Raw genomic sequence first — 26,935 nt, 5'->3', positions numbered from 1 at the left:
ATACAACTCATAAACTACAGAATAGTTTATCAAGTGCCTTTGATCTACTTTTGGACATCAGACCTCCCAATCAGATGACTCTAAACTGTGTATTATTAAGTGCAGTGTTATTTCTTATGGCAAGCATTGGCAAAGCAAATAGGTTTCGCCTACTCAAGCGCTATTGGCTTTGGCAATGTGTTTTAGCCATGTTCACCATCGTGGCTGCTGTTCGCATGGCTAAGTGTTAGTGGCATAGAAGAGAGTGGCGTGGAGTGTTGTTGAGTGCAGTGGAGGAGAGTAGATTGTTTCAGAGTAGAGTTAAGTGGCATAGAGTGAAGTGGTGTAGGGTAGAGTGACGTAGAGTGTATTGGCATAGAGTAAAGTGGCGTAGAGTGCAATGGTGCTGAGTACATTAGAGTGGCATACAGTGGATTGGTGTAGAGTGCAGGGGCATAGAGTTGAGAATTACATAGTAAAGTGTATTGGCATAGAGTGTTTTGGAATGAAGCACAGTGGCATAGAGTGCAGAGTAGCATAAAGTACAGTGGCATAGAGTGGAGGTGTGCAGAGTAGGTTAGTGTGGCCTAGACTGGATTGGTGTAGAGAGAAGTGGCAAAGAATGCAGTGGTGAACAGTAGAGTGGTGAAGAGTGCATTGGCATAGATTAGAGAACCATAGTGTGAAGTAGTGTAGAGTAGAGTAGTGCAGAGTGCATTGGAGTGATGTAAAGTGGAACAGTGCAGAGTAGAGTGCAGTGGTGTGAAGTGGTGCAGAGTGGAGTGGCGTAGAATTTAGTATTCATGGTGTGGTAGCACATTGCCATTACAGGCAACACGTTTTCAATTGAAGTGACCATTACATTTGCACAGAAATACAGTTATACTAATAAAACTATACAGTGCACAGATGCAAATCTGTGGAAAGTGCATCACCTAGTTTAATGATTTGATCATATTAAAGTAATTGTTTTCTACACACTTCAGAAATAACAAAAAAAGTGCTTGATTTCTGCATTCATAATTCTGATATTTTCTGAAATATTTACACAGTTCATTTAAATGTTGTCCTGTGCTAGAAAAAACTCTTTCTTACTCCCAGTATCCAGCAAGATTGTCAGATAAATCATCTCACTTTGAAGTCAGAGAATGAAAGGTAAACAAGCACCTTTGGAAGACAGCTCCTGACATTTGTTCTTAGTCTTTGAATGCACAGCAAATGTGGTGAGATAACAGGATTTAAAGGCCTGTTAAAAGAAAGCGAGTTTGTAGAAGAATGCAGAAAATATGGTTTAGGCAATGAGATAGGAAAATTGAACCTTTAGAGCCTAAAGAATATAAAGCCAGCAAATGGAAAGCCAGAAAGGGGGTTACAATCAGAACCCAATGGTAATCAATGAGCCAAATGCATTCGTAGGTCAACTTTCTAAAAGTTCACAAGTTGTCTTTAGCAAACCAGAAAGCTGCACTGTCTGGTAGGCTGCAACCTAAAAAGGAATGTCCACAAAATCATAATAAAATTCATTAAGAATTGACGATTTCAATAACCTCTACACTAACATTATGATGACAGTAAAGATACTGAAGAGCATGTCCCACAGCGATAATTAATTGTTTCACATTTAAAGAGCAATATTTTCACCACAGTCAAACCCTCTTCAGATTGCACGAAATCTGGTTAAGCTCTTGTTCCGTGAAGCATACAATTGCTCAAACCTTTTAATCCTGGACATTTTATTAACCCAATGGCCTATTGTAGGAGTTACTGTGGGCTTCCAGCCTTGCAAAACCAAAGAGTGTGCTACTGCTTTGATGATGTACTTAAAACATTGACCCACCCTAGTTAATGTTATTATCTGTCTTGAAAAACCAAACAGAGCCAAGCGGTGTCAGGCTGAATGCTCTATCCCACTATTTTGCTTAAACCTAGAAAAAGCTGATTCCAAAAGTTATGGAGTACTGGAAAGGTAAAGAATGTAGGGAGCCAGTCCCCTTGAGAATTGATTTCACACCTAAAGCATTCATCCAAAACTGCTGGGTTTTGTACTGTAAAGAATATTGGGAGAGTACGATGCTAGCCATCTAGAAGGAAAAGCGATTCCCATAAAGTTTGTTGCTTGAAGGGTTTCATGCCCCATCTCGGTCATATAACACCATTCCCCTAGCGTTATACTAAACCAGTGCTTTTTGTGATTCTATGTAGAATGTTTGGAATCGGTGTGTCATTTGAATTCTGTTGTACAGCTCTATACTTATTCCTAAACTCCAGAAGTCTTGTCTTAACTATTAACTTAACCAGTGTAGAAGAGCCCCGATTCTTTGTTGCATCTTTATTTTTCAAAAAACTGTTTATCTGTAAAAAGCTTTAAAAAAAAGATTACGTTGGTTGCCCCAGCTGCGGCTCTAGTTCTACCACCGCCCAATTGTTTAACCTCTGATTAGTAAAGAATTCTCCTGCTAAACAAAACCCATTAACATTCCATCTTTCTAAAAGGGTTCTTAAAATCACCAATCCAATGTATCTATACTCCTTTAATTTTGGAAATACATGCCTTAAAGAGAGGTTCCATTTCCCTCCAAAAAAATCTGCTTACTACGAGCAATCTTATTGTAAGCCACTTTATATCTAATTTTTTGGGGTATTTTAACAGTTTTCAAAAAAGCCGGCAACTTTATTTCTGATTATTTAATCATCTGGATCAGAAACAAAATTATCGAATAGCCTGCCCAAATAGTTTGTTCACACTATACTATCTTAAAGGGATGCTAAGTAATAGTCCTGTAGCCTAGGTAACACTAATTCCCCCACCTATTCCTGATTGAGTTGCAGTACTACCAAACGAAGTCTCGGACGTTTGTTTCTCCCTATAAACTTATTGACAAGAAAATCTACTTCATTAAAATAAGAATTATTGACTTTAATTGGGACATTGGCAAAAAGAACCATGAATAGATCGACATTGTAATAAGTGAAACTCTACCAACTATTGATAAAGAAAGTGAGGCCCATCTGTTTAATAGTTCTTTGACTTTCGTAACATAGCCAAGTAGTGTTGATGAAACAGATCTGCAAAGCTTGACGTGACAAAGATTTCCAGATAGCGTACCGGATGAGAAATACCAGCTGTTGCTGCAAGTACAGAGGAATTTAGCTGGTCTCTGCCCTAAACAGCAAACCGTCTGCTTGTGAGTGGTCAATCTTATAACCACCCACGGCAGGAAATTTCTGAATTATGTCAAGCGGTCCATCAATATTATTTTTTTCCGGTTTAAGATATAAAATATCATCATCTGCAAAAAGCTTGATTTTCTGACATCCCCTCTACTGTGGGAATCCATTTTAGTTCCCCTCTGGGTCACAAGAGTCAGCTTAGCCTTTCGCTTGCAGGCCTGTTGCCCCGTCATCTATTGACTTTTTACCTACTTAGTATGCTCTGGTTTATTCCATTTATTTTATTATTTCTTTCAGCTTGCTGCCATTGCTTACATTTAAAAGAAATGTTTTGATTTTCATTATCAGTGCCGTTCTGAGAAGGCGTCATTATCAGCATCACTATCAGTGATAAACGTAGGTATTGTCATCATGTCCCTTTCTCACTTGCTTGCGATAGGAACATCATGCGCACTTGTTAGGGATTGTTTATGCAGTTGCTGACATAAGACTGCCACATTATCAGTCGTTTAGGAACATACCTGTGTCAGGGATCCTACATGATCTGTATAAATACTCCTCACTGTCTGAGTTTTGGTGAGGTACGGCTTGTGAGGCGGGAGGTTAGGGCCGACAGTTGTGACTTGTTTTAGGAGTGACTCAGTCACCTACAAACAAAAGTGCTGTCTCCTCTAAACCAGCAGTCTCGCAAGGAAGCAAGAGTCCAACAAGGACACTACTGAGGTATTAATCCATGCATGTTACGTAACTTAACCGTCAGGGGCTCAATAAAAAAGTAAACAGAAGCTGAGAAATCGGACAGCCGTGGCATGTACCTCTCTTTATTGACTCATTAATACCTTTAGCATCACAATCTTTGCATCAGCACCCTGTTAAATATTATAACACATTGTTAAAAATTGCTTAGGGAAATCCAATTTTTCTAAAATGGAAGATCGTGCATCTCAATTAAAGATCGCAGGCCTTTTCAGCATTGATTTTAACCCCTTTGCTGCCAGGCATTTTCCCCCTCCTGTGCCGAGCCTTTTTTTGGCTATTTGGGGCAGTTCGCGCTTAGGCCCTCATAACTTTTTGTTCACATAAGCTACCCACGCCAAATTTGCATCCATTTTTTCCAACATCCTAGGGATTCTAGAGGTACCCAGACTTTGTGGTTCCCCAGAAGGAGGCCAAGAAATTAGCCAAAATACAGTGAAAATTTCGTTTTTTTTCAAAAAAATGGGAAAAAGGGGCTGCAGAAGAAGGCTTGTGTTTTTTTCCCTGAAAATGGCATCAACAAACGGTTTGCGGTGCTAAAATCACCAGCTTCACAGCTTTCAGGAACAGGCAGACTTGAATGAGAAAACCCAATTTTTCAACACAATTTTGGCATTTTACTGGGACATACCCCATTTTTACGATTTTTTGTGCTTTCAGCCTCCTTCCAGTCAGTGACAGAAATGGGCATGAAACCAATGCTGGATGCCAGAAACCGAAACATTTATGAAAAGTAGACAAAATTCTGAATTCAGCAAGGGGTAATTTGTGTAGATCCTACAAGGGTTTCCTACAGAAAATAACAACTGAAAAACAAAATATTGAAATTGAGGTGAAAAAATCAGCAATTTTTCTCTACGTTTTACTCTGTAACTTTTTCCTGCAATGTCAGATTATTGAAAGCAATATACCGTTACGTCTGCTGGACTCTTCTGGTTGCCGGGATATATAGGGCTTGTAGGTTCATCAAGAACTCTAGGTACCCAGAGCCAATAAATGACCTGCACCCTGCAGTGGGTTTTCATTCTATCCCGGGTACACAGCAATTTATTTGCTGAAATATAAAGAGTAAAAAATAGCTATCAAGAAAACCTTTGTATTTCCAAAATGGGCACAAGATAAGGTGTTGAGGAGCAGTGGTTATTTGCACATCTCTGAATTCCGGGGTGCTCATACTAGCATGTGAATTACAGGGCATTTCTCAAATAGACGTATTTTTTACACACTCTCTTATATTTGGAAGGAAAAAATGTAGAGAAAGACAAGGGGCAATACCACTTGTTTTGCTATTCTATGTTCCCCCAAGTCTCCCGATAAAAATTATACCTCACTTGTGTGGGTAGGCCGGAAATGCCCCGAAACACAACGTGGACACATCCCATTTTTTGATAGAAAACAGAGGTGTTTTTTGCAAAGTGCCTACCTGTAGATTTTGGCCCCTAGCTCAGCCGGCACCTAGGGAAACCTACCAAACCTGTGCATTTTTTAAAACTAGAGACCTAGGGGAATCCAAGATGGGGTGACTTGTGGGGCTCTGACCAGGTTCTGTTACCCAGAATCCTTTGCAAACCTCAAAATTTGGCTAAAAAAAACACTTATTCCTCTCATTTTGGTGACAGAAAGTTCTGGACTCTGAGAGGAGCCACAAATGTCCTTCCACCCAGCATTTCCCCAAGTCTCCCAATAAAAATGGTACCTCACTTGTGTGGGTGGGCCTAGCGCCCACGATAGGAAATGGTCCAAAACACAACGTGGACACATCACATTTTTTCACAGAAAAAAAAGGTGTTTTTTGCAAAGTGCCTACCTGTGGATTTTGGCCTCTAGCTCAGCCGGCCCCAGGGGGGGCAGAAATGGCCTAAAATAAATTTGCCCCACCCCCCTGGGGAGCGACTCTTGCCTACGGGGTCGCTCCCCTTGCGTGAAGGCGCAAAAAAAAAAGATCCCTGGTGCCTAGTGATTTCTGCCGCCCTTGGGAGCAGATTCACTTAAAATCGGCCGATTTGCCCCCAAAGCGGGAAGAAATGGCCTAAATACAATTTGTCCCTCCAGGGGAGCGACCCTTGCCTAAGGGGTCGCTCCCCATCTCTAAAAAAACAAACAAACAAACAAAAACAAATAATAAATTTGCCCTGCCCCTTCCATCCCTGCCTTGGGGGGGTGGAGGGGGAACCCCACAGAGGGAGCGCTAGCTCTCCCTCTGGGCTGTGTGCCCACGACGTTATGGTTAGGTCCTGGGCACAGCAGCACTGTGCCGCAGGACGTAACCATTACGTCCGCGGCACAGAAGGGGTTAAATAAATAAATAAATATTGCCACTTTTAAGTTGTTAATACAAAAATAGTTGAGTGCCTGAATCAGATAGCCCGTATTTGCTGACACTGATCTGCCTGATATCATTATTGAGATTAAAAAGAAATCTAAACTTAATGCAGTATTAAATAGCCTCAAAAAACAGGTAAATTGCCTAACGTCTGGATGTCCACCACTGCAAAATACTACTTGAAAACGGATATTAATAATGCAGCTCTTGCCTTTGTGTGTTGCTTAGAACAATTTGAGGAACGTAGTTTTACATTTTGGTTAAAATTTAAATCCCCACATAAAATTATGGGACCATCTAGATCAAACAAAAGCTTATAGATCTGGGTCAGTGCCTCTGTATCATCCTCTAAAAGACCGTAATAATCAAGTTAAAATATGACCTCCCCACAAGGACCTTAACCCCAAGCCATTTACCCCCGCCATCCGTTTTAACATCAACAATATTCCAATTTATATTCTTGACAAGTAAATCACAACCCCCCTAATTGCGGCCCTGGAAGATGCAAAAAAAGCATGCAAAAATCTTCTGGTGATCCCCAACTTGGGGTTGTTGGATCTTAAAAAGGTTTCCTGTACAAAAAAATATATATATCACATCTGCTTCATAATCTAATCAAATTTCTGCCAATTTCATATCCAGTTCAGATAACATGTAGCAATTCTAATCAATTGTCACTAATCAGTACCCCCCATATGAGCGCTGGTACCTGTTGCCAAAATGTTGTAGACATTATTCAAGACCATACCACTGTTTAGAAGAATGATTGCATATACTCAATCCTGAGTCTTAGTATTGCAACCATACCTGGTATACTGCTCTTCAACGCCCCGCCCCGTATCCATCCCATGCTATCTCCCAGCACCACCACCAGCCCACTTCCCCATGTAAAACCTACAAAACGGGACTCTTTTACAAAAGGGTCCCTTACACTCCACTCCTACAGCTTAGAGCCTAGAAAGACAAGATGACTTTCACAATTGCTTATGTCCACTGCAGATTTTAACTCAGTTATGGGATTATTAGCAAATTTTAAAATTGACTGGCATACACCATCTGATTGTTAGTTCTTGCAGTATTTTGAATTATTGACAAATAGGCCAGAGCCTCCCCCGCTACAGAAAATATACGAAACTGACCTTTAAACAGGACCTTAAGTTTTGTTTGACCACCATCAAACCTAAACTGTCCCAAAATGCCTTGAAACTCTTTTCTATGTGAGAAGCTATTCTTGACATATTGGAGAAGACACACAGTTCTCTCAGACATAGTAAGGCCCTGATTTATACTTTTTGGGGCAAAACTGCACTAACACAGTTTTGCACCAAAAAGTTTAGCAACAGCTTGCACCATTTCTGTGCACCAGCCGGCCACCATATTTATGGAATGGTGCAAGCCGGTGGAAAGGGTAGGCTATTGTAAAAAGAAATAGACATTAGTCGGGTGGGGCTGGCATATTGAAGAAGGGGGTTTTGCACCAAAAAATGATGTTAGGCAGGTTAGAGTAAAAAAAAAAAGACTCTTATCTGCCTAGAGTCATTTTTTGACGCAAAACCATCCATACCACATGACTCCTGTCTTAGAAAAGACAGGAGTCATGCCCACCACCCCAATGGCCAGCATAGGGGACCAGGGTTATTGCACCCTGTGCCATGTATGGGGGCCCATGGCACTTTAAAAAATAAAATAAAATACTTACCTGTACTTTTACTAACCTGGGATGGGGTCCCATATCCTCTGCTGTCCCTCTGGTGTGGGTAGGGGTGTCCTTGGGTCCAGGGGAGGGCACCTGTGGGCTTATTCCATGGTGTTCCACCATGGCAATAGGCCCACAAGTCCCCTAACGGCTGCCCCGACCCAGGCGTTAAAAGAATTAGGCAAAGCAAGCTTTGCACCATTTTTTGACCCCTCCTCTCTCCCGTGCACCATTTTTGCACAAGAGTATAAATATGGTGTCAAGGCCATAGAGTCATTTTTTTGCCCGGGAATGCCTACCTTGCATCTCATTAAGGCAAGGTAGGTTTCCATGTCCAAAAAATTACTTTAATTCCATAAATTGGGTGCTAGACTGGTCTAGCGCCAAAGTATAAATATGGAGTTAGTTTTGCTCCGAATTAGAGTAAAACAAAATGACACTAATTCGGTGCAAAAAGAGTATAAATATACCCGTAAATATCTTGTTTTTGATTGTTACAGCCAGATTCTGTTCTTTGATCCTATAATCAGCAAAGTTGACTAAAAATAGTATGTGGATATTTCAGGTTCAGGGTCCGTTGGGCTGGAACTCGGTGGGCTCTTTTGATCATCAAATCCTTGTTAAAGCCTGGCAAAATATGTGTTCTAATCTATTTTTTGACCAAATAAGCTTGGCTCTTAGATCCTCACTGGTTTCGTCGCCTTCTGGCACACTCACAAAACTCAAGTTAGATCGTCTGCCATGGTTTTCTAAATCTTCTATATTATTTGACCGTAGTCAAACCTGTTTCTGAGCTACCATTCTATCCCCAAGATCTGAGATTCTCTGTTCGGCCACCTGAAGTCTGGCAGGTAGCTGTGTCAAGGTTTTATCTATCTTTACCAATCACTGATGTGTCACAGCAATTTCAGATCTCTAATATCATTGAGAATACTCTGCAAAAGATGTAGTAGAGTAATAGGCTGTTTCCTAGGGGCATTCCAAAATGGAGAGACAGCTATCATAGATACCGCTGACGATTGGCAATTTGGCAATCTAATGGTGAGTATGCAGATGGTGAGATCACAATTTAGCAATTCCTCTCACAATAACAATATGGCTACTTTGTTTGAGAGAAGGAAAAAATGTGGTATCCAGGGGAGGCTAGCAGAAATCAGAGAAGTTTTTTTTTCCTACCAAAGGTGGGACTCAGAAGATTGCTCTAATCAGATCAGATTTGAGAAAGGAGCAAGAAGGCTTGGGCAGCCCTGTAAGCTCTGAGATTGATTCCCCACTGGGAGAGCAAACTCTCTACCATGCATTCAGAACTTGTCACCCCACTGAGTGGAAAGCTGGCTCACAAGAAAGATCAATTGACCCAAGTAAGTTCAGATTAAAGGGTTTTCAAACATGGAGGTGAGAGTGTAGGATTATCCCTTTTTTTGAAGTCATTAAAATCTGGACCTAAGAGCGGGTGCCTTAGTGATCGCGAAGAGGCCAGTGCAACATTTTATCAGCCCAAAATCGATAGATTTTAATACAGAATCTCATCATCTGCATTGCAAAAAGGGCCTTTGCCTTTAAGTTCAAAGTACAGTCCGATGAAGAGCCTATTGAGATTGGTTTCAGATCCTGTTTTGAGGAACTGAGGTGATAGGAAAAAGCAATTAAACATGATGCCATAGGAGAATCAGTGGAGATCAAACAGGGATCAAAGCTGGGAGCAGGCACTCATGGGCACAGGAGCATTCCAAGACCCTAATACATCTTGCTCTCTGTTTCTCTCTTCTAGCAAAGCTATGCACCCTGCTTAGTATCACAATGCTTGCACTACAGAAGAGTAGACAGCGTGGGCAGTTTTGGTGTACGTCGTGATGACACAACAAGGTTTCCGTAGCTACAGTGCACGTGTAGCAGAGACGGCACTTCGGCTAAAGGTGGTCATGGTCTCTGTTTCCTGTAACGATACTGGCAACCGTGGTTTTCTTTAAAGTACAATCTTAAGCTCTTGCAAAACAACAACACGTGGTACTTTTTTAAAGTGCAGTCTGGTGTTGCTGAAAAAAAGCCTGCCTTGCAGCTCGTGGGATATTGAGGTTGCTTGGAGTGCAACACACTTTATAAATGTACAAAATTTGGGGAATTAACAAGATGCTTAAACACCTAAAGCCTCATGGTGAAATGAACTTAGTCATGAATCACTCTGTCCTTCATGTGGTGCGCCTTTAAAAAACATCCTCTACCACAAACCAAAACTGGAGCCAGACTAGAAGTGGCTTACTTTTGGGATTGCGGCTAATTCTGATTGGTGATGCATTCGATTGTCCTTATGAACGTACGGCAGAGTATTTAACACTAGCCATTTAGTGCTGGGCCATGAGCTGTGGCTTCCAAGCAGTGTAATTTGGGGATCCGACAGTGCAGTGATGCTTCCATAGGCAGGAAGGTAGCTGTGATTGCACTTTGCTCTTCTGAATTAAGTTTCACGTTAAGAAAGTAAAAAGCTCATCTTCATGGAGAAAAATGACTTATCACCTGTGAGATGCATTTCCTCATCGCTAATGCTGTTTTTTTGTCGTGGTTCTGCTTACCATTTTGTGTTTTCTTCGTAGCAAGTGTTTGCAGGCCATGACTGCTTCTGCTGATGTGTTTGGCCGGGTATGACAGTACTTCAGCTGTCGGGCTGGATAGTACTGTCTTTCTTTTTAGTTCTGCAAATGAAAAGTCCTTCATCCATGCCCCAGCTGTGGTTTGGCGGGCACAGCATCATTCCCTGCACAGTTTATTAGCTTAGAAAATAAACCAATCTATCTGAAACAGTCCTAGCCAAATGCAAAACTAAGACAGTGCAAAAACTGCTAATCTTTTCAGGCATTTTTGTGGCGCAGAACAAATTTGGCAATGTCAAAAATATTTAGCGACAATCTACCACTAAAAATTTGAAATAATATTGTAGTGGCCAAAAAATGAACAGGCATTGTCTGAGCCGACGGGTTTGACACTCGCAGTCGTACGCTGATAAAAGCAGTAATATATGCCTGGTGCGTGTAAAAAACGTAAAAAAGATTGTTTAATTCAAAATGCAAGTTTCAGATATAAAATAATCTCACGTGCAATCTAGTGAAGGTGCATCCAACCAGCCAATAGGAAGAATGATAGATTAAAGTTCTGCTCTTGACTCGATCCAAATGTGATCAGCAATATCTCAAGCCTATCGCAGATTCTTGAACCAAAGAAGCCCATGGCTGAAGGGGGCAGAAGTAAAGCCCCTTGGGGCATATATAAAATGCCCTATGTTTGCCTTGAAAGGCACAAGCCCCATTACACTTCAAACCTAAACATAGAACAGACTTACTGAGCACCATTTCCACAGTTTACCAGTCTCTGAGTAGCGCAATCATATTAAGCCATGGAGTCCGTCCAGGCTTTTGGTAATTGAAAATTGATTCAAAATCTGCTCTTGCGGTTATGTTACTTAGTTTAGGCCCAAGTAGCAAAGTGCGCCATGCCTGTTGGTGTTGTATTCAGGTGTAAAGAACTTGGATCCATACTGAAATCCTTGTTGTGGCTGTGGATGGTTCCCCTCTAATTCGACATTAGATAAGAATAAGTCAGAGTTAGGTTGGGAAGTGGGAGGGTATGAGTGTTTAGCCAGCCTAGCTACACAAAATCTTGTAAAATTGGTGAGTACAGAAAATCGGCATGGCTTTTCCACACCGAAATTAACATGTGAAATAAAACTAAAACAGAAACGTAATAGTCAGCATGGCCCAATGGTTTACCCGACTGTGGCCTGTATTAGCCATGGAACAGATCTCACACAGCTGGTCTAACACATATACGAAATTTCAAGTGATCTGGCGCCCCCTCATTCAGTACCTCACGCATCGAGTTCACATGCTTTAATCCTCCGCGACTCAGAGCTTTACACCTCTGCCTTAAAGAGTACTTGAGACTCACCTTACTTGCCTCCCACCTAAGATGACCAACAAAACAATGCCACTATTTAGATTGAATCAGTGATAATATAAAGATGAGTATTCTGACCTGCACCATGTTTGTATTATTTGATATTAAGTTGCCATAGGTTGTGTGTTATACTTGTTCTTTCTTTCTCCCCCATCCATTTCCCCTCCCCTATTACTCTTCTATGTACCTGCCTCTTCTTCCAGACCCTTAACCGATGTTGTCCTTCGCCCTCCTCACATTGGAGAAGGATGCTATTGCAGTGTTACACTGTCCAGTTAAAGACAAACTGTAACGGATCCCAGGTTTATATTACTGGAATGTATGTCTCTTGTGTAAACCTTAATAAAGAGATTCAAACAAAAAACTTAGTACGAAGTATACATCCTATGTGAGGAATTGAAAAGAGCAACTGTATATTTCATGGTGTTTCAGGGAAATAAAAGTTTAGGCGCTAACATATTTTTGATTTTGAATAAAAGCAGGTTTAAAAAGTGCATAACAAGTACTCAGTGATTTCCATCATGTTTTTGGTGTAGGTTAGGACGTTTACTCCTGAAACATTTATGAAAATCATAGATTTACAATTGTATCTCTGTCGAATTCTGTGAATTCATAAAAAATAGCATATTGAGGTGCAAGTCTGCATACCTAGATTCATTTATGTCTTTATGAATGATGTTGCATGATTACTTATAACTCAAAACTGCCTTTTGATTTTATGTAGACAGTGCACAGAATTATCCTTAAGTTTAATTAATAATACAAAATCAATACCAAGTTTCTGTTCACTTTGAACAAAACGTGTGTCTCTCTGAAGAGCAGCGTAGTGTGACTAATGCAGAAAACAAACTACAGCTAATCTAGATACTTGGTATTTTATTTGTGTCTGAACAAATATTTTTGTGTCTTTTTTTCATGTATGAATATCTTATGTTTCAGGAGGGAAGAATTCGTCAACAATTATTGAATCCACAACCATTGTCAACCATTTACATCCAGCTAGTTCTTTGGCCCTGCAGGTTAGCCTACACGACATGAGACGAAATGTGTCTGACCTAAAGCTCCAGCTGCTTAAGATGAAACAGCTACAGGTATGTTATAATTTAGTGCTCCTCACCTAGTTATGCTTCATAGTCTGAACCTTTTCTTGGGATCTACTCTAAAAAGGTAAGAGGCAAGTTTACTAATATCTCATAGTGAGTGAAGGACAGCACTACATCTACTAAGTTATAGCGCTGTTCTCTTCCCAAGCTCTGGCGCACAATTTGGCTTCCTTTACCACTCAAACAACTTTGCACCCTAGGTCGAAGGCTTGTGCGTAAGTCTAGCATAGGTTTTGTACTGGAGCAATATCATTCCAGTACAACATACTATGCTTAGTCTTACTTTTAAGTGTGTCCAACTTCGTATGTGTGCTGTGAAGGACAGCAAATTTTTAAAAAATGTTTGGAGAAAAGAACATTTTCTTTTTCTTTGCACCTGCCTCAAGGAGGCTTTTTTTTGCACCATGTCCTGTCTCTAAATTACAGCAGATAGGTCTTGTCGGGAAAAACCTTGGGTAGTTGCATGGAAGTGCCTGTGCACTGCCAATGAGGCTCCCTCTTGATGCAAAGTAGGCCATAGTGCTTCTTTCCGGCAACTTTCCAGCTCGAGTTCTGAGCTGCAAAGTGAATCTCAAATGAGCAGTGTGTCCTGGTGTACAAAACTTTCACAGACTTCGCACAGCTGCAAAGCCTTGATAAATCTGGTCCTAGGTGTTTTATTCATTGAGGTCTTTTGTATTCCAAAAACAGATCAACATCTTGATGCACAATGGTACATGCCATTGGGTACACAATTTATGACCAGCAGCACTATCAAGAACATTTGCACTAGTCAGCTGATTGGAAGCTAAGATTTACTCAGAGTTTATGAACGGTTATATTGATAGGACTATCACAAGGGGGTGTAGCAGAATGAACAATTAACCTCAAGAACCACATTTTTGTGTATCCTGCATGTCATGTTAGTTCAAGCCATGCATCATATTAACTCTCTCTCAGGCCTGACTTCGGCGTCTTAGAATTATGGTGTTAAAAGGACACGGCTTATATGGCATCAGTCATATTAGAAAAATAATTTACCTCCAAACTGACTGACAACAGAAAAGTTTAATTGTGTACGATCTAATCCACCATCAAACAAGTTTGCTTAAAGTGCAGTTTGTGTACTAAAACACATTTTTTATTACTGTAAAATACTTGCTGTCACTGAATTTGAAAGTAAAGGGCAAAAAAGGTAAATGGGGAAAGTGGGGAGTTAGAGGCTTCTACAAACATGGTTTAAATATAGTTTAGATAGAAACATAAAGCCACTACCTTTGCAAGTCACTTGAGCTCCAGCTCTTAAAATTAGGGTATATGGGTTGAGGCTCCTCCAACCATGGAAACATTCTCAGAGGTGAGCAAGGACTCTCTCCCCTTCCCGTCATCTACAATTCTAGCATATGATCTTTTGAGTACATTGGATAGTTTCCTCAGAGTTGACTAAGAACTAATAGAGCTTACTTCCCTTCCCTTTCCTTGTCATCTACATTTCTGAGATAGGATTTCTCATTTTGATTTATCCGGTGGGCACATAGGATAGATTTCTTTAAACAGCAGACGCAAAGCTTGTTGTGGATTGGTCTTGGAGCTACATGTTGGTGAGTTTGAGAGCATGTGCTTAACAAATGGTGGGTACAGTGTTAGGCAGTCTGTGCAGTGTTCTGCTTGGACTTCTAGGTGCAGCACCGATGTTATGGACATGGAAGAGCTAACAAATCAGCTGGTATGGGTACGTGTTTCTTGAGGATTGTTACCACGGATATTGAAATTATATATACATTGGAACGTGAGGAGGACTTTCAGAGTTGTGTGATCAGAAATGTGGAACAGTGTGATGAATGCATGTGCTGAGATTAGAACGAGAGCCCAATGACTTCATAGGTCTTGTTTCATGTACGCATAGTACCTGTGCTTGGAATGTAGAGAGGAGTCTGGGGTTAAAAGTTGGAGAGGTAGCTGGCAGACTATCAGAGGCAGCCGAGAAGAGCAGAGGAAGGAAAACATCCTCTTGAGAACATTAGAGATGACTCCAGAGCTAGGGACCCGAAATGGAAGCACTACTTGGCCTGACGTCCTCCCTGTTCAGTGGAAAAGGACCCGTTGAATCTTTCCTTCCACTTGGACTGATCCCAAGCCAAGTGAAGTCTGAGTTGCGAGAAAGCTTGCTGTCACTCTAATGAAACACGAGTTCTGTCAGTGTGATAGTGAGAATAGTTTTGAGTTGAACTAGTTTAAAGCAAACAGAATATTATTGATGAAATGGCACAAACTATTTTTCTCTAATCTGGCTGTCTTTATTGTGCAAAAAAAGTAATTCTTGACATATATTTTTGGTGTTCCAGTAACAATTGACGTAATATGTTGACACAGCACTTTTTGGCTCAGGTGTTGAATGAACATCAGTACTACTCCACGCCCCCCACACACAACCCACCCCACGACAAATTTGACACAATGACAAAAATATGTTGACACAGAATCTCCTGGCTCAGACATTGAAACACAAAGCTTTCCCAAAGGTTACATATCCCAAGGCTCTGGTTGTGTACTGCAAAACGAACTATCCTCAAGGAGAGACAGAACATACAGGCACAAACATCAGACGGTGGATGTATCCTTCAAATTACAGAGATCGATCAGAGATTAGCCTTTATACGGTAGAGCTATATGTCTGGTTTTGTCAACATTACAGGCGCACGCCTCACTCAAGTTGCATTCACTACATTGGCACATATGTGCAGCCTTTGACTTTAGATTGGAGAACTATCCCACAGGATACATAGATCTTACAGGTGTGTGCTTTATACAGCAGCACTGTCTCTCAGACTACATCGTAGTAACTGGTCCAAGCCTCCAATTGCATAATTTCGCTCAGTTGAGTCTGAATTTAACCAGACAGTCCGAGGCCTTAAACATCGGAACAATGTTAAAATAACATTAGTTCTATGAGTTTTAGATGTGCAGTAAATTTAGGCCCAGATTTACTAAGCATGTGCATTGTCCTTGCATCGCCTTAAGGCTTCAGTAAAATATACAAAGCAACACTAGGGGCAATTTATGCCACCTTGGCTGGCTTTATAAAGAAATGTGACACAACACAGTATCTTGTGCCGTGTTACCTTACATTTGGAAGTGGTAGTTGTTCCAGTGGTGGAGCATGGAGCTTCCCATGCATCCACCCATGGATTTCATGCAATTCCAGATTACAATCATTTGTAAACCTGGGATTGTGTCAAATCGGTACCCATCTCCTAGGATAGTGCAATGAGGAGTATTTTTTTTTCTCCTTGTTATTTCCTCTTTCTATGCATGATGCACTCTGCTTCACGCACAGAAAGAGGAAAATGCCTCTAATGGTTGTTTCGGTGCAGGGAGGTATCCTTTCCTGCACAAAAATAGCCCTGCCCATAAAACAGGCATGCTTGCACTCTGGTGCAGTGGTTCCTGGGTTAGTGCTAGGTTGCACACTGTGCGCCTCTTTGTAAATATGGACCATTTCTGCCCTCTCTATTTCACGCAGGGTAACAACTTTGCTTGCTGCCCTGCGTGAAAGGTTAGTAAATATGCCCCATTGGTTCTTGTGTGCTGCATTAATGCTGAGCCATCATGAACAATCTATATCAAATGTCTCTATTTACTCATGCCTCTTTCCCATCTTTCTCTATATAGTTTTCTCTGTCTCCCACTCTTCCTGTGTTTCTCTTTGTGGTTGGCTGCCTCAGTAATCCCAGCACGGTACAGTAAAGTGAAGGGAGACTCAGACTGGTTGTATAATGCCACCCAAATAGTTTCAGCATTATGAATGAGTACTGCCTCAGCATTATCACGACCTTATTGCAGACATTTACATATATATTTACATAGATATATACATTTCGTGGTGTCACAGTCACATGGTAATTTAGCAAGCCCTTTGTTTTGTGTTATGCAAAGTAGGGAACTTGATTAACACATTTTGGTTATGAAGAAGTACTGGTGTCATAAGAAATATATATGGAGTTTGCTTGAGACAAAACCTATTTTAGAAATTCAAATGGGCTTTGAGCAGAGCTTTTAAACGGCGTCTGTATGAAGTCTTATGCGCTTGGCCGCAGCCTCTTGTAATTAGAAAATTAAATCATCCAAGAATGCCACGAGAAGGCCAGAATGCATGTCAGCGGAGGCTCAGATCATCTTGGGCACCCATTACTCTTGGAAATGTTCGACCTTTAAATGTGGTTCCGTGGCTTCCTGCTGATGCCGTGGGTGTCGCCAGCACGTCTATCTTAGAGGAGAGAAAATGAGAGCAAATCCTGCATTTAGAGATTAACCCCCTAGATGGTGTGCTAATCCAAAAATAATTGCATAGCTACACAAGGCTATGTGCTCAGGTCTGACGTAAGTAGTGTTTCTTTTCTCAAAATATTCACACTGCCCTTTAAAAGTAACTTTTACCTTTTGTCCCTGCACTGTTATTCATATATATGTAGACTAAAAAGAAGGGATTAGGAGTGGGCTGTTTTGGACTCAGGAGATAGAGTTGAAAGCCACGGCTAAATTAGACATAGTTGGCTATCTAAGACTGCATAAAGATACTTCCAAGTACATAATTAGGAGGCTGAAATGTTCCTCAGTTGGAAGTAGTTGTAAATGTAGGTAAGAAGTTAAGATTGCAGTTAGTTTTTTTTACCTCTGACTTGTCGTTTATTTGTCATGTGTTTGCTCCAAGAATGTCACCTACTGCACAGAACATGTTAAACTTTCTTCGGTTCATGGATCATAGCCAACCATCTTGTTTGACTGTACCATCATTACCACACTGTTAACTAAAACATAGCAATTACACGTTTTTCGCTCTGGCGTGGCTGAGAGGCAGCACATTCGTGCTACAAGACGTCTTCAGTTTGTAAACCTACCTCTGATACCGATTGGACAGCCTCTCTGAAACTCTTGCATAACATACAGCTGACTCCACCCCATCCATGCCAGAATCTAGAATGTGAAACCGCTCCCTGGCGATGTTGTGCCTCCTCGCCTATGCCCGGTGCCGGACTAGCCCTGGTAGGCATCGGGCGTTTTCCCGGTAGGCCGGAAGGGTAGGGGCCGGTTTTGTTACCCGGGCGGTTTGCAGCAGTGCTGCAATATCTGCCCCAGTAACTAAAGAACAAAAACAGCAGTGCTTCGACACCCCCGCACCTCCTAACCCGGGGCTGGGCTGACAACTTTGCCAGGGCTGCTTTGGGTTCCCAGTCCGGCCCTCTCTATTCCCGTAATGGGCCTGATTTAAGATACCATAACACACAGCACCCTTTGCACAAAACGTGGATTTTTTACGCTCTAGTGCGTGCTATACTGAATTTTCCTCAAATGAATGTTACTGCAAGATGCCTGGGTTTTGCCATGACAATTAAAACTACAGAGATTGATAGTTTTTTCAATGCAACAAATACGAAATGGACAATGCATACCTATTTTATTGTTTAGCATTTTGAGTTTATAGGCTCAGGCCCATATTTATACTTTTTTAGCGCCGCATTTGCGTCCTTTTTTGGCACAAAAATGGCGCAAACCTGCAAAATACAATTGCATTTTGTAAATTTGCGCCGTTTTTGCATCAAAATCGGCGCAAATGAGGCGCTAAAAAAGTATAAATATGGGCCTGAGAGTCTGACCACCAGTGCAACCTTCACCCAAGACCGGCAGACGGGTATTCCTTAACGTAAAAGGGTCGGGGAGGAGATATTTGTCGTGGTGAACAAAACGTTCTGCATGTTTCTGTCAACTAAACTTCCTTCATGAACGCTATCAAATGGCTGTTAGTGTAATTAAGGTATCAATTTGTTACCTTATTTGGGTGAATACTATTTATCTTCTCTTCCATTTGGCTTACGGCCCACAGAACCTAAACTCTAAATATATAAAGAAATCCAAAAAAAGTATAAATAAAGTTATGTTCTTTTAGCATTTTTTATTTTGAGGTTTATTTTCACTCTTAATGATTATTTGCTGTTGTTAGAGCCACAAGCATCTGAAAACTATTGAAGATAAGGCTTTAAATAAAAAAAAATATATTTTCTAAGGCTTTGGAAGCTTTGTAAAGTAGTGAAATGATAGGCAATGGTAGATCCCTATCAGGAGCACTAAATCAGTGGGAGCCAGAATTTACTTTTCTGTTCCACATTCCTCAGACCTATTTTGATACCCTCTGCCGCTTCCCATGCTCTATCTGTATGTTTTTCTCTGTATTTCAATATGCTTGCTGGATTGGAATTGTGTTTTTCTTACGCTTAAACTATGCCTTGTAATATCTTCTTGACTAGCTACATGGTCAAAATTGTTTTTCATGGAAAGTCCAGAATCCTCTGTGGTTAGGGCGGAAGCATTAATAGAGATTGCCAAGAGCGAACACAGGATACAGTGGTAAAATATAATCCAGCATATTGAGGGACTAATTACATTTAGCACATATTCTTTTAAACAACTTCTATTTCTTAAGGTCATAAAGCGGAAATAACCAAGGCTGTTTTGGTTTGTTTCCTGTTTCCTGAATGTGTTGAGTTCCTTCATATACTTTTCCCTCAAGTCTCATGTTACTTCAGAAAGATACACATCTAGATCGGGGAGGTCCAAGGTATGTCCAATAGAGCGAGGTCCTTGGTAGATTTTCAGGATAACACTGAGTAAATAAATGATTTCCCATAAGATTAATTGTATCTAAATTCAACTAATGCAGCTGTACTAAAATGTGGCACACACCAGGCCCCCAGATCTGTATTGAACACCTCTGTTCTGACAGATTGCATTTAAATGACGTGCAATCTTTGTGAGCATGTCTGTGTGTGCCCGAAGGTTTCTAGTCTTTGAAATTTGCAACTTGGTTAAAATCGTTTCTATTCTTTCAGACCACGAGAAGTGCAAAAAGGCAGTTCTTGGCCATTGTGTCCCATGATGTAGGCCTAACGTATTTCAAGCATATCCGCAGTCTTTTTAAAGTAAGGCTTCACCGGCGATGCCAGAGTGGCAGTCTAGGGTCAGGCCAGATGTCTGGTGCCCCAGGCAGAACCTAACACTAGGTCAGACAGACGCAGCACAGCACACCAGTGGGGCTACAGGGTGTGCTGCTGCCCCAGTGTGAATCATGGGAAGATCCCTCAACAAGGTTGAATTACATATTATCACTTTGGCCTCTTGGTCCAGATTTTTGTCTCTTCGTCATAGCGTGTCATCCTGTGTTGTGACCAGTGCTTAATTTGTAAATAAAAACGTGCTGGTGCTCAAAGCCCTCCTCTTAAACACGTGGCGGCTGCTATCAAATGTGGGAGCACGGAATACTGAGGCACAGTGCTTAATTTGTAAATAAAAAGGTGCCGGTGCCGAAAGGCCTCCTCTTAAACATGCGGCTGGTGCAATTAAATGTGCGAACACTAAGGCAGCGTAAACCTGAAGCCATCTCGGACCTCTTCAATCCATTTAAAGCCACTGCCTGCCCCTTCAGCTCACACCTGCAGCTTTCTGCTTTCCTTCATTGTGACGCTTTTTCGTTTTTCTCTTCCTCCGTCTTTCCCAAACTTGGCTTTTGCTCGCAGCAAATGCTTGAGGCAGAAGAATAAGCGCTGGCCCTAAAAAATAAGTGCCGGTGCTCAGCACCGGAAAACAACAAGCACAAATTAAGCACTGGTTGTGACAGCAGGTGTTGGAAAGAGCATGCTGCTTTAGAGCATGCACTTTCTCCCACACTGACGTGTCTCTGTGACCACACTACACAATGGTGCAGCAATGTCCTGATTGTTGCCCAGGTGTAAAACTTGGTGGCAGGAAGAATATATTCCTCCAGGACCTGAAAACCTGAATAAAAAGTACCAGTATGAAGACACGAGCAGTGTTAAAGGCAAAAGTAATTGAAAATAATTTCTTGTGATGGTATACCAAGGACACTGGATGTATACTGCAATTACCATTGACAGTTGTCACTGACGCTCCACGTTCTGAACAAAACTGTGCCTTGATGAAATCCAGCAGAGCGTGAAATCATCCCACATGATTGTCCACCCATTGATCCAGAGATTAAGCATTACACCCATCTCCACTACTTAAGACCTAAACAGAATTTTTCAAGACTGCCCTTTCATCAGAAACATAATCTGATGACTGCGTACACATTTAACTACATTCATCATGCCTTTCATAAGCCATCATCATATCCCTTTTGAAAACAGCTATCGTCACCTCAAACTCTAATGGCCATTAGAGATAGATTGACAATCTTTCAGTGATATCAGATACTCAACATAAAATCTTAATTGCCATAAATCCAGTACCCTTGATACCCACAATATATCTTAGTCATAACCCCTTTCATAGGGCCACGGAGGTGTTACTAGGCCAAACCATAGTGGTTGAGGCTTTTACTTATGATGTCCCAGCCTGACCTACAATGGATCCTGAGCAACTGGGCCAGGTATCACTCCTGCACTTGAGACTCGATTGCAGGTGTGGACGAGCAGTCAAAGGCTTCTTCAGGGTTGGGGGATAGTGGTGTGTGTAGATACAAGTAAGTGAATCAAACTCATAACTCAAAGTGCACGCAGTACTGTCAAATGAATGTCCAGTGAAATACTAATTTTTATAAGATAAAGAAGTATTTTATTTCTAACTTCACACATCAAAAGATATAACAACATTTATAAGCAATAACCAGGGCCACTGGAATTAAGTGGCAACACAGCACCAAATTATATGGCAGGGTTAACTAAATTTTGCAGCAAGAACAGGCATATTATGTGGCATACTGCAACACATTTTTGGACAGTATTACTTCATTATTTTAATACTGTCTGGGCAAATATTTCACCTCATTAGTACCATATTAACAACCAAATAAATAAAAAAGCAAATAAACAATGACCAGTTAGTCTTCCAAAGCGTGCAAACACATAATGCACGTTTTCAGTAACGATTGATCTGTTTGAGCAAAAAGCATTTTTCCCATAAAATATGCATTTTATATAGAAGATGATGGATTACGGGACAAACGCGGCAAATCCTTATTTATGTGAAAAAAGCTGCAGCCGCAGAATTGCATTATTTGAGTGGCCCTGGCAATAACAGAACCCCTCTTGAAGTCGGGGAGCCAGTGTTTGTCAGGCAAAACGCTGTCCCACCCTCTTTCGTGTAATGTGGTCAGGTTCCCCATTCACTGGTCACCACATCCATGGAATGCCTACTAAAAGGCTGTATTCAAGGGTTCTCCTTTGACTCTCAGTAAATAGGCAAAAGTGTCTATGGATGATGCAGCATCTTCAACAGCGAACCTCCCAAGATCCCACGGTCCCAGTTCAAGTCTTACCCGCTCTTGCAGCACAAAAGCTTTTGGTGTTGCAGTGCGTTCCCTATATGAGGGCACTTACGAGTTCTGAACCTGCTCCGCGAAGTTGGGCTGTTCGCAGTACACACAGCAGCACTCAACAGGTGCAGAGTCACTCTCTTAAACAGAGCGACTGCCTCCTCCCTGTGTTCAGAGCAGCTGCCAGCATGCAAAAACACAGTAAGTCCATTTCTCCTCATTTGGGGCAGTGGAAATTGATCCTTTAGCTCACGACTGAAGCCCAGCGAGGGTGCAGTGTCCTTCTCTGCATCCTCCTGTTCCTCTGGGGTCAGTCAGGGCAGATCTTGTTGAGTGAGCTCAAGCCGCTGGTCCCAGCCTCACTCTAGTCCTAGGTGACTGCCCCAAATCCTTGGCAGTTTAGTACCGGCAGCCTCTTCAGGCATAAGGGGTTGCAGCGCTACCTCTGGACACAATGCAGACTTCTCTAGCCCACACCACAGTGCCACCCTCCTGGCATACAGTTTGCTTCTAAGGCATTCACAAGTGGGCATGCTGGTCCTACAGCTATTTCCACTGTAGCCTTCTGCGTCCAATGGAATCACCACTAAGAGGCGGTTCGGGGTTTGTGCTCCCCGCACAGCACTCATTGCAAGGCTAAGTCTACAGTGGCCATCCACTGGCATGCAGGGACACCAAAAACACTCCTGCAAAGAGTTACGACCCGATCGGTGCACAACGAGTCCTTCCTACTGGACCTTGCTTCCTCCAACCCTCTCCTCTTCTTCACAGAACACACTGGTCATGGCTGGCAGGCACGGTGCTCAAGGGCAGGTGGTCTTCCTTTCCCTGGGTGATGTCCCATTGCCTAGCAGGGAAACACCCAGCATTAGGGATCCAGACAACAACACAGGCTCCCAGAGCAAGGGTACACATCTTTACCCATGCAGAGGACTTTTCAGTCCCAATAATCCTCAACCAATTTCTGTTCATTTCCACCCAGGCTATAGAAAAGGAACAACCGTTCTCAATTCTGAGGTGCAGCCAACAAAGGAAATGCACACCTTCTGACACTTCAAGGTCCGAGCCATTCTTCTGCTATGGTAAATAGACCCCTAATCCTAGTCTCCCATCTGTCTGAGACAGCCAGAGTTTCTGACACCTCTCTCTCCTAAATATTTCATTTGTATGTACTTGGTATATCCTGTTGTCCGTTTCTTTAGAGCCTGGATCAGTCGGTTATTGGGCTATTCACAGTGAGTAACTGTCATTTAATACTGGTGTCCAAGAGATGTGGGCACTAGTGTGCTGCTCAGTATGTTCCAAGTATTGCTTTTTGGGCCTTGATTTTCTAAAGGGCTGTGTGGGCGAGCACTCAAGGTTCACTGTAATAGCGGAGGAGGGCTTTGAACTCCATAAGTTATAAATCTCAGTAAAGATTGCTGTTCTGTTACAGCTTTATCTTTGAAAGAGTCCAAGTCATTTTTAATAATAAAATGTGGACTGGCAAAACACACAAAAAAGGTACCCCCTACCCTTTTCAAGTGAACTGCACCACTAGATTTCTCTAAACATAGTTAATTTGTTTATACTAGTAAATAATGTATATATACATACCTATAACAGCAGTTTATGGACCATTCATGTTTATGGGATAATCCTGAGCATTTTTGAGTCTTATTCTCTTACTATCAGTTTTGTTTACGGTCCTGATTAGTTATATTAAATGTGCCAGACTGAACGCACAAAAGTTTCAGGAGTGCTAATATCTATTAAAAAAAGAGCCAATTCTGGTTCTCAGTATGGACCTAACATACAGAAAAGACCTTCTCCCAATAGTAGCAGTCTTTGAGAACCTGTGAATATGTTCAAGTTGCGGATGCACCCACGGGTAGTACAACATCATCTAACTGATCTAGCAGCTAGACAACCGGGACTTAGGTTGGAGTCAGCCATACATTTAACCTATATTATCTCATGAAATGTAGAACAGTGGTTCCCAACCTGTAGTCCGGCGACCCCTGGGGGTCCACGAAGCCTCCTCGGGGTCCGCGACTGCTTAGTGTATGTAAATAATTTGGCTGATTTGTACAAGTGAAATTTTTTAAATGTACTGTAAATGTCAAGGAATTTGAAATTGGAGGCTAAAAGTTAAATTAGCATCCTCAGATTGGTTTGTGGAAGCAAGTGCATCAAACAGAATATAGTATGGGCGGTATGTGGTCTTCAATTAAATTTAGAAAAGCTCCAACCTTCCTATTAAAATTAAAAAAATATATTTTTTAATTTACATTTGTGTGCAAATCATCGACAATGTTTAGGCGGAGGTCCCTGCTTCCAGTAAGACTCATTGGTGGGTCCCTGGATTCCAATAATGACTCTGTGGAGTCCCTGGGTTCCAGTAATAATAAAGTGGGGGTCCACAGTAGTCAAAACGATGAGCACCACTGCTGTAGAGTGTTTTTCCAAAGGATTCTGGAATGGGTGCAGCGGTCCTCAGCCACCAGAACACTGTCCTATGACTCAGAGGGGTGGGGGGGCATGAAAGATAATTTTCCTTTAGCCATCCCCACCTGGAAAAGAAGCATCACTAAAAAGGGGAAGAGGGTAGATTGAGAAGCATTGCTGGCTCACTTAAAGGTTCAACTATTGAATATTCTCCAGGACATTAAGACTTGGGGTTCAGCTGCCCCTGTGTACAGTCATTGTTGGCTCCTGGATAGCTCACTTTCTTATTTATTTATATGTATACATTTTAAACTTTCTTAAGTCCCACAATCAGGATGCATTGCTATACTTCTGCACTCGAGGTGGGCAGGCAGTCTGATTTCAAAGGAATATATATATATATATATATATATATATGTTTGATGGCATGTGTAGCTGCAGATACACATGCTGTGCACATCCCGCCATCTGGTGTTGGGCTCGGAGTGTTACAAGTTGTTTTTCTTCGAAGCAGTCTTTTCGAGTCACGAGACCGAGGGACTCCTCCCATTTCGGCTCCATTGCGCATGGGCGTCGACTCCATCTTAGATAGTTTTTTTTCCGCCATCGGGTTCGGACGTGTTCCTTTTCGCTCCGTGTTTCGGGTCGGAAAGTTAGTTAGAATCTCGGAAAAATCGTCGGTATTGTTTGCGTTCGGTATCGGGTTAGTTACAACAGATCGACACCGACTTTTGAAGAGTTCCGGTGGCCCTTCGGGGTTTTTTCGATCCCCCGTCGGGGCCTGGTCGGCCCGGCCACGTGTCTCTTCAAGGCTGATGGAACGGACCCCATTCCGCTTCTGCCCAAAATGCCATAACAAGTATCCATATACAGATCAGCATCTGGTCTGTAACTTGTGTTTGTCGCTGTAACACAAGGAAGATACTTGTGAAGCCTGTCGAGCGTTTCGGTCCAGGAAGACACTAAGAGACCGAAGAGCAAGGAGACTGCAAATGGCGTAGGCGCCGACAGGACAAGAGCGTTTCGAGGAGGAGGAAGAAACATTCTCCATCCATGAATCGGACTCGGATGAGATCGATCACGAAGAAACGCCGAAAACCGTGAGTAAGACGTCAAAACACAAAACTCACGAAAAAACCACTAAAGCCCAGGGGACGCCACCGCCAACAGGCCATGGTTTAACCCGAAAAATAGGTGACCGATCATCGGCACGGAAAAAGGGCACGCTGGGGGCGAAGTCATCCGACTCCGGTTGAGATACCGCCACACAGCAATCTCGGGCTCGAGATAGTGGCTCCGAGCAGGTTCGGCACCGAGATAGCGGCACCGAAATGGGTCGCACCGAGAGACCACGACGCCGAAAGTAAAGAAGGTTTCGGCGGAACCGAAAAAAGCAGCCGAAAAGGTTTCGATAGCGAAACATCCGGCCTCGGAACCGAAAACAAGTTCCTACACTGAGGAACAAGGACTGTCCACACAAATGAAGACACATAGATTTGGACAGGAATTGGAAACAATAGAGCCAGACTATACACAAAGAAGGCTCCATATCCAAAAAGAAACAGGGAAGATCAGTACTCTCCCTCCGATTAAAATGAAACGCAAACTTGCCTTTCAGGAAAAAGACAAGCAGCCACAGGCAAAGGTGGCTAAACAAGTAACCCCGCCACCATCTCCACAATGCTCTCCGCAACCATCACCGGTAACCACTCCACCAATGATGCAATCCCCAACTCATACAGGAATGAGTCAAGATGACCCTGACGCATGGGACCTTTATGACACACCAGTGTCAGATAATAGTCCTGAATGTTATCCAGCTAGACCGTCGCCACCAGAGGATAGTACAGCCTACGCACAGGTGGTGTCGAGGGCAGCGGCATTTCATAATGTCAGCCTGCATGCTGAGCCCATTGAAGACGACTTTCTTTTTAACACACTGTCGTCCACACACAGCCAGTCCTATGCTACCCGGAATGCTAAAACACTCCAAACAAGTGTTTGAAGAGCCTGTAAAAGGAAGGGCCATTATTCCAAGAGTGGAGAAAAAATATAAACCGCCACCAACAGACCCTGTGTACATCACACAACAGCTAACACCGGACTCAGTTGTAGTAGGGGCTGCGTGCAAAAGAGCGAACTCACATACTTCAGGAGATGCACCACCTCCAGATAAAGACAGTAGAAAATTTGACGCAGCAGGCAAAAGGGTGGCGGCACAGGCAGCA

At 42.2% G+C, this 26,935-nt stretch overlaps 1 protein-coding gene across 12 annotated transcripts in view; it reads left to right on the top strand.

The window, feature by feature from the left end:
• The window catches only part of KIAA1217 (KIAA1217 ortholog), a 1,319,791-nt gene that overhangs the window by 1,121,391 nt on the left and 171,465 nt on the right, over nucleotides 1-26,935 (top strand). For all 12 annotated transcript variants that reach the window (XM_069211370.1, XM_069211371.1, XM_069211380.1 and 9 more), the window contains one exon: nucleotides 12,813-12,964. In XM_069211370.1, coding sequence (XP_069067471.1) covers nucleotides 12,813-12,964 — 152 coding nt within the window. The remainder of the gene's footprint in view (nucleotides 1-12,812; nucleotides 12,965-26,935) is intronic.

The sequence above is a fragment of the Pleurodeles waltl genome, chromosome 10 (assembly GCF_031143425.1).
Source record: "Pleurodeles waltl isolate 20211129_DDA chromosome 10, aPleWal1.hap1.20221129, whole genome shotgun sequence".
NCBI lineage: Eukaryota > Metazoa > Chordata > Amphibia > Caudata > Salamandridae > Pleurodeles > Pleurodeles waltl.
Note: the sequence above shows the minus strand (reverse complement) of the source record. Positions and strands in the feature narration are given on the sequence as shown.